The 9,046-nt window shown below is 37.6% G+C and overlaps 1 protein-coding gene across 2 annotated transcripts; it reads right to left on the bottom strand.

Moving 5' to 3' along the window:
• Positions 1-959: 959 nt before the first annotated feature.
• On the bottom strand, positions 960-7,898 carry LOC138310236 (putative acyl--CoA ligase YdaB). 2 transcript variants are annotated; one of them, XM_069251357.1, is made up of 3 exons: positions 7,790-7,898; positions 4,721-6,297; positions 960-4,210 (listed from the first exon to the last, which is right to left on the bottom strand). In XM_069251357.1, exons 2-3 carry the CDS (start codon positions 6,277-6,279, stop codon positions 4,186-4,188), a joined length of 1,584 nt encoding a protein of 527 aa, XP_069107458.1. In that variant the 5' UTR covers positions 6,280-6,297; positions 7,790-7,898; the 3' UTR covers positions 960-4,185. The 2 variants fall into 2 exon arrangements, with proteins under 2 accessions (XP_069107458.1, XP_069107457.1); XM_069251356.1 differs by having other exon boundaries at positions 960-6,297.
• Positions 7,899-9,046: the final 1,148 nt, after the last annotated feature.

Below are 9,046 nucleotides of genomic sequence, written 5' to 3'. Positions count from 1 at the left end.
CACATTATGAGCAACTAATTCAGAGAATTGTCCCCCCAACTGGATAGTTAACATATGAAGTCAGACACTATATTGTCATTTCTAAATATAATGTTAACATGTATATTGTAATACTGAAGACCATATTTAAACAGAATCTATGTTTACATCCTTAAAAACTATAAATATATTAACACGAAACAAGCTTTTAATTTTACATCAACTGTAATAAAGTGTACAAAAATATGTGAAAGTATACACAATCGTAATCATATATCTATACCTAGGTATCTTTGAAACAAAGTCTAAAAGATTATACGTTAAATATTATAAGGATGAAAAGGACTGTACCGAGTCCGAGACTTCTATTCCATAAGAGTATAGCGAATACAGTTTGTAAAATAAGTTATATCGCTTCACCGCTTAAAACTCCCCATTTTATCAATATTGCTCTAAAAACAATTGATTCTTATACTATCTGAAATTAAAGACAATTCTATATAATAATAATGTTGATAAAATGTATAAACAATTTTGATGCATACAAATAAAACATGACCCTTAATAGAAGTTATGAATCATCACGCCATACACAATCGTGTATTTTGATTTGATCATAACGGAAACGGATGACAACTCAAAACAATAATGTTAGCACATAAACACTTCCTTATATCACTTATCTCGGCACATCATCTGTTTCCGTTAGATTAAAAGCAGACTACGAAAGACACGATTGTGTAGGGCATGACGATTATTTGTAGATGAGAGATGGATTATTTGTAGATGAGAGATGTTTTATGATCAATTGGGTAGACAAGTTCGAAACTGAAAGCTGATATATTTATGGGTGCGATTCATTTTAAAACTTGCGTGAAATTGCTTTCCATTAATAACGCATTGATATGATAAAACTGGCAAATACATTCCGTCTGTTGTATCTCTAACAATTATGGTATCTCAAAATACACAGACAAAAGTATTGGTAGACGTTTTATTTTTACTATACATGTCATTCATTTTGACAAATTTTCTATCAATTATCACGATTTAATGACACCACTCCACAGGGCCATTTACTGGTAGCGACCAAGACGAACAATAAATTGAATGTTTATGTGAACTGACAAAATCACATTTTTCATCACCGGTGTTGTACTGCCTGACTGAACTAAAACTAACACAGTCCGTATTTACATGTAGTAATATTTGACTGACACTAGATTATCATAAATACTTGAGTCAAGTGATTTCTGAATGTTCTAATTCTGCATTTGCATAACACAGAGTTATCTGCACTTGTTGGTATTTTGATTGCGACGTGGTGCGTTTGCGAGCCAATCTGATTAAAATACAGATCCTTATTATCACTACGTTTGATAAGAGGATCAGAGAACATCCCATTAGGGGTCACGTCAAGATGACCTTTTGAAATGACCAATCAAAGTGCCACAGCCAGAATCTTGACTGGGGACAAAATAGTTTCAAAAAGCTGTCCAAATTATTTCCGCGTATGTAACCATCTCGCCTGAAGTGCACAACAAAGCTAATTGTATATATATACTGGGGCGAAAAGACGTTTTCAAATGATGTTGTTAGGTGTTGAGACTGCACTTGCTCTGATGTACACGTGGTATAAAGGTCATCTTGACGTGACCCCTTATGGGATATTGTCAGATCCTCTATTGAACGGAGTGGTTATAAGGATCTGTGTTTTAATCAGATTGGTTTGCGAGCATAATTTCAGGGAAAACGACGAGAAGGTCGTTCACAAAAAAAATGACATCATAATAGATATAAACCCACAAGGGAGGTAACTTTGTTATATACAAAGACGGAATAAGTTAATAGTGATTCCTGACCTAATTGACATCGTCATAATTGTTCTGATCAGTGTTGCCTTTAATCTCATGATAAACAACTCTCTGATCGTCAGTGTTCAGTTGACTATAATCGTCATCCTGAGACCGTCCTATATTTATCAAAGAATTGTATACATTTCCCACAGGCGGGGAATTTTCATTTGAAATTCTCTTATCTTCAGTATTTATTTGACTATAATCGTCATCCTTGGACCGTCCTATATTTATCAAAGAATTGTATACATTTCCCACAGGCGGGGTATTTTCATTTGAAACTCTCTGATCTTCAGTGTTCAGTTGACTATAATCGTCATCCTGGGACCGTCCTATATTTATCAAAGAATTGTATACATTTCCCACAGGCGGGGAATTTTCATTTGAAACTCTCTGATCTTCAGTATTTATTTGACTATAATCGTCATCCTGGGAGCGTTCTCTATTTATCAAAGAATTGTATACATTTCCCACAGGCGGGGTATTTTCATTGGAATCTCTCTGATCTCCAGTGTTCAGTTGACTATAATCGTCATCCTGGGACCGTCCTATATTTATCAAAGAACTGTATACATTTCCCACAGGCGGGGAATTTTCATTGGAAACTCTCTGATCTTCAGTGTGTAGTTGACTATAATCGTTATCCCGGGACCGTCCTATATCCATCAGTGAGTTGTATACATTTCCCACCGGCGGGGAATTTTCATTTGAAACGTTCGCGTCCATAACTCTTCCAGATAATTTTGCTCTGCGTTTAACAATAGCGAAAATCATAGCAAGAACAATAATCAGAGATACAAACAAACTAAATATTGTAATGATTGCTCCGGTACTAATTCCGTTGTTGGCATCTGTTGGCTTGTTATCCACTTCCGGGTTTTCGTCCACATCCGGTTCGTCGTCCACTTTCGTTGTATTACCCATTTTCGGTGTACTGTCAGTAGGAACCGTTTTTGTACCCGATACTGATACTACAGTCTGAGGTATTAGTGAAGGTTTGATATTTATCTCACATAACTTGGACAATGAACGATAGCATCTTTGTATTGTAAATCTGACTGTTCCTTTTCCGTCCTTTATTAGCACACCACAGAATTCCGCTTCGTTTGGCCGTTCGGATAGGAGCTTTTGTTTTGTGAAGATGCCTACCCAGTACCAAGTCTCGTTTTTTAATATGACATTTTTTACTAGAAAAGTTTCATTTGCGAAAAAGAACTCATCATTTTGGACTCTCTTGGCCGCTGTCCACCAAGAAGCCTCCCGATATTCCATAAACGTAGGTCCCCTTGCGCCGATATACCGCAGTTTGGTTTTACAGTTTGAGGACTGGAGCATTATTTCCTGATTTTTTGTATGATATATTGACATACAGTTAGGCGGTCCACCTCTTACCGATAGTTCAATGGGACGATATTGACAGAAACAGCCAGAGTTAGGGTCACCAAAAGTCTCTCCACAAGTTCCGTTATACGTAGGGAAGCACTGTTTCGCGAAACACGTAGTCTTTGCTTTTATACTAAATTCCTGACAATAACAACACTTATCAAACAAGGAAAATGTCGTTTTGTTGCAATGTTCATAGCATTCAATGATAGGGTCGGTTTGTCCTGACAGCCTGTGAGTACAAGGTCCGTCGTATAGCTGAAGTGTACAACCTTCATATCTCATCCAGTCTGTGTGTTGTGCGTATACCCCGACCTGTACAGGACGCACGGGTAGAAGGGAGGAGAGAGGACCAACGTCAACTCTGTCGTTGTCTTTTAGATTACCAAATGTCGGAGGTGTCCATAGTCTACAATTATCTTCAGGTCCTCTCAAAACCAGCTCACAGTGTACAAACTCTCAAATCCCAGACAGCAAAACTAGAAGTAGTATGTCGATGTTATACTCCATGTTTTAACATATAAACAAACGTTATAGGATCCACTCTGTTACTTGTGTGTGACTGTAGTAATAGTTCATCGATTTATCATATTGTATTATGTTATCTCCGGGTCTCTGACAATCAGCTCACATAATACTCATTCGCAAAACCAAGACAAGAAAACGAAACCCAGCAGTGCGTTAAACGTAGTGTCCAACTGTATATCCATCGCGTGTTTACAAGATAAGTACTTATATTGCATCTTATATCTTATAAAATGTATAAGAATATGAACAAAATGTTAGAGAAGGATACGTCACGATATTATGCTCGTTTCACTCAGGAAAAGACCTCTTGAAGCGGTCATCTAACTGCATTAAATCATCATGTCTGTAGTACGTAGCCTCGATAATAAATTCACTGGTTATTTGTAATCAGTTTTCGCCACGGCCCACGTCCGTCCAGTTGTATCATGTCTCGACCCAATCATCTTCGCCATGTGTATCTCAGCCTTACAAAAATTTGAATTTTCAAAATATTTTAATTGAAACATGCCAGATAATCATTACAAAATCTCCTACAATTTGGAATGTGTCCCATCATATAGCATAGAGAAGTAATCATTTATAGTTTCAAAATATTTCAATTAAAAAATATCAAAGATTGTTCGAATTTTAGCTTATCGCCATCAAAAGTTTAACAGCAAATATAGTTGATTTGTCATCTGTCCCTAGAGTCAAACTATATCGATGATTCGATAACTTCCATAGCTTTATATTATTTTCTATATCATCTCAAGTTTTAACTACTCTTTGTTCATCTTTCCTTTAGATCAAACTATATCGATAATTTGATCACTTCTATAGCTTTAGTGTTTGCGTCGCCTGAAGTGTTAACTGTTCTATCGATGATTTTTGATCACTTCTCCAACTTTAGTTTCAGTGCCGCCTGAAGTTTTAACTCTACTTTGTTCATTTTACTGTGGTTCAGTAACGGAAATGAATCAAATCTCAGGAAATACCTAGGCATATCTCCCATCCCGTCCGCAGCTTCCTCTTTAAGGTAGATGTTTTTACAGAATCCTTCAACATCCTCCGCGGTCAAGTCTACCCCTTCGTCAGAAATGAAGCAAACACAAATTTCCTCCAGTAGGCGATCATCAGGAACACCGACCACTACCACCTCCTTGATGCCAGACATTTTCCTCACTGTATCCTCTATGCCTCCCGGCAGGATTTTCCTAGTTCCACGTGAGATGATATCCTTTTTTCTCCCAGTGATAACCAGAACCCCTCCTTCCCGGAGGAAACCTATATCCCCAGTTCTAAACCACCCCGAGGCCGTGAACGCATTTTTCGTCAGCTGGTCATTTGCGAAATATTCCTTGAAAAGTGACTTTTGACGTATCTGTATTTCTCCCTGACTCTCCAACTCCATTACGTTGTCGAATTCATCCACGATCCTCAGTTCCACACCCTTGGCGACCTTTCCAACAAAACCTTTATAATACGGCTGACCTTCGTTCAAAGTCAGAGCGCTTATACTACTGAAGGACTCCGTGAACCCGTACCCAACATACAACGTCTTACAGTACTGCCACGTCTTTTGTATGAATGTTTCGTCAAGGACCTGGCCTCCTGAAAATAGCATGATTAGTTTGAAGTCGTCTTCCCCTGGTCCGACGTGAGTGTCAACCATATTTTGAAGCAAAAACGGCAGAAAACATCCACCCATACACTTTTCCTCCCTTATAATATTCCATATCTGCACTGCCTGCTCTTTCGACGGGTGTGTTACGGAGGGCATAAACAAAATTTGGTTCCCATACAAGAAGCTAACAAGAGGAGACCCTCCAAGCCAACTGAATGTCCGGTCGTTAAAAAGTTTGAACTTTGAAGGACCCCCAAAATGTTTGAACGTAGGATTGTTTTCGTCGTTGGGGATGCTGTACACGATTCCTGAATGTGTGTGAAGCACAAGCTTGGGATTTCCTGTGCTGCCGGAAGTGGTAAAAATTACGGCACCATCACCTACATCGACCTTTGGTAGTTCTACTTCATGTTCAGGCACATTAAGCTCCGATTCTAAGTCGTTGAAGTCCCATTTCTCATTTTTCCTGAGAAGTAATACATGATTACTGTCGTCTGTCAGTTTGAACTGTGGAATGAGCGCTTGTGCTCCGCTGTTCTCAGTCGGATCTATTAGTAAAAACCTACATTTACAGATTCCCAGGGTTTCTATTGCGTCACTAGCGTCTCTGTTTGTTATATTTATGTGGACTGAAACGGCCCCAGCGAAAAAGATAGCAAATTCGCCAATGATCCACTCCAATGAGTTCTTCCCGAAGATGGCAATCTTGTCGCCTTTCTTAACACCAAAGGATACCAGGTATTTAGCTATCTTAATCACTTTCTGTACGAACTCCTGGTTCGTCAGAGACCGTCGGGAGCCGGACAAAGACCTTTCGATAAAAGGTACAGCATCAGGGAAATTTTCCATTTTCTTCATCGTTCGGTCAACAATAGTGGTGTTATCATATTCATAAGCATCAGGTTCTATCCACTGACTTAATGTCGCCATAACGTCTTTGGGTAAAATCTGCATCAAACGTTTGAATTAGTTATATTTCGACTCTGAACATATTAACTCATTTGCTGTCATGTCAATTGTAGTTTCGCACTTCCCTTATCAGTTGTTATCGTGCTTTACAATATTTTGTTTTGTTTTGATTCCTTGTTACAATTTTCTGTATTCCGTATTTTCATATTACAGAGTTATCTACCCTTGCGGGTAGCTATTGATTGTGACGTCATGTGTTTGTGATCCTAACGTCATACTTTTCAGAGAAAACGACGTGAATTGCGCTCACAAAATAATGACGTAACAATCGATACCTACCGGCAAGGGAGCTAACTCTGTAATATGCAAAGACGTAATATATGCTAAAAGAATAAGTTCAATAATGGATATATAGATAAACAACATTATAATTCTTGAGCATAATGTGTGAAAGAGTATGCAAATGATATTAGAGCACTAGTAAGTTTAATGTGATGAGCAATAGTTGAAAGAGTAATTTCCTTTATCATGCTTTTCCATCTTTGCACATTGCAGATTTACCTCTCTTGCGGGTAGGTATCGACTGTTACGTCATTATTTAGTGACCGAAATTCACGTTGTTTTCTCTGATAACTTTACGCTCGCAAACACTTTACTTTACAATCGATACGTATCTGCAAGTGCAGATAACGCTGAAATATGCCAATACAGAATATGTTGAGAAGGGGATGGCCCCAGGGTTCATAACCCATGTAGCTCTCAGAAAACTATACTGAAGAAAGAAATTAGTGTTTGTGGTTGAAAAAAAAAGATTGTAATGACACCGAGTTGAGCATATAAATGGTACCCCACCATCTGTATCCACGTATATACCGTTATCACATAAACATGTCGGGTCAGATACCGGCCACAATGTATGTACTGCTTATCTAAGGTTAAAACATGGGACGCGTTTAAGGTAATATTGTGTAATATTGAAATTAATTTCACATCTCAATGTTTATTCTGTATCGTGTATAACTTGATGTGGTTTGGTTTATTATAGTTAGGTCCTATTAAGAGCCAGGGACATAAAATGTCGTCTAACGTGTGACGTTTTGAAGGCCAGTACGATTCCACCATCTTCGGCAGACAACTGACCACTGACCAGGCAGCAAAAGTACAGACATGTATACACAGTTGTGTTCGTACACACAGTACAGGTATACACGTTGTGTTCGTACACACAGGTATACACAGTTGTGTTTGTACACACAGGTATACACAGTTGTGTTCGTACACACAGTTATACACAGTTGTGTTCGTACACACAGTTATACACAGTTGTGTTCGTATACACAGTTATAGTACACAGTTGTGTTCAAATTTAAATTTTTCACTGGTCGTTTCATTTGTTCCCATTACAAAATATGTTCTCAAATCAAAAAGATTGAGTGACATAGCTCGGAGAGAAGACAAATCCTATACAAGTCCACCCCACATGTTTGCATGCATTTTTATCTAATATCTACAATATATTGTTGATACTCACATGTACTTCGATGTCTAAGTATGATGGTGTCAGCCCCTCCGAAAGTCATCTGATATATGATAGACATGTGTAGACGAGAACCAGTATCTACCTGAAGTTATCTTGCCATTATGAGATCGGACCTTATAAATCACATATACTACAAATGGTTTATCTATCAAGGCTGTAATGTGTAATATGTATGCGATATTTCAATTATAAGATCGGACCTTACATATCACATATGCTACAAATGGTTTATCTATCAAGGCAAAGTCCTTCTAACATGTGATATGTATGAGGTCAATGTCAGGTAGGGCGTTAGACTTTTTCCTGCTTAGCGCTCGGCATTAATGGAGTTGGACGTATATAATGTGACCGGGTCGAGTGTGTTGCTTAGCGTCGTCGGCTGGCTGTATGCTTCAGTGCAATAGCACTATAAACAAGAGGCCACTGGCCTCGTAGTACGATGGTCCAGTTAATTAATGCTCAATGATTGGATTTGACTAATGTTCTTGATTAACACTTATACGCACTGTTTGAAACTATTAATTAATTAGAAAAATTTCAGTACGACTGGTATTTTTATTTCAAACTTATTGGTATGTTAAATACATGATCTTACAGTCAGACAGATGTATTTTATCAAATATTATTTACATATATGAGATCTAACAGTTTTGCAAAAAAAAAACCGTGATTGATTTGTTAAGAAAACAATTATTTTACTGATGGTAGGATTTTAGAAGTGACGAGCGTATGAAGATGCAGCATCTTTCTTAGTGATGAAATCTTGTGTTGGAACCCGTTCAAATAGCCATCAAACTTAACTTTGAATATTAGGAAAATTTAATAACATTCAAACCATTTAAAAATTCCTGTTTAATTCAAATCTATCTGAGTATTTGTAAACACGATCTAAGAAGACTAATTGTGAAACGACTTTTCCTGACGTGTCTGCATTTTCGGGTAATCAACTTATGTAAATCTTACGTATTATTCAAAGTGTTTAGTTGACTAGACTGTTTTAAAAGGACTTACATGCGCGTGAGGATGACAAGGGCATTAATTTATAGATCATTTCGCATCTCCTGGTTTATAAAAGTGGTAAAAAACTAATATTAGCACTTGGATTACGCTGATAAATGTTATATCTTACCTTTTATCTCATTATCTTCCCAAACAATATAAAAATTTCACAATTAAGATAACAATGCTATAACAAGTTATATTGCCCCCTGGGTCTCGGCACATAATTTGTACAATTCTGCAGTGCAT

The sequence above is a fragment of the Argopecten irradians genome, chromosome 16 (assembly GCF_041381155.1).
Source record: "Argopecten irradians isolate NY chromosome 16, Ai_NY, whole genome shotgun sequence".
NCBI classification, from domain to species: domain Eukaryota; kingdom Metazoa; phylum Mollusca; class Bivalvia; order Pectinida; family Pectinidae; genus Argopecten; species Argopecten irradians.
This window is presented reverse-complemented; position numbering and strand designations above follow the sequence as displayed.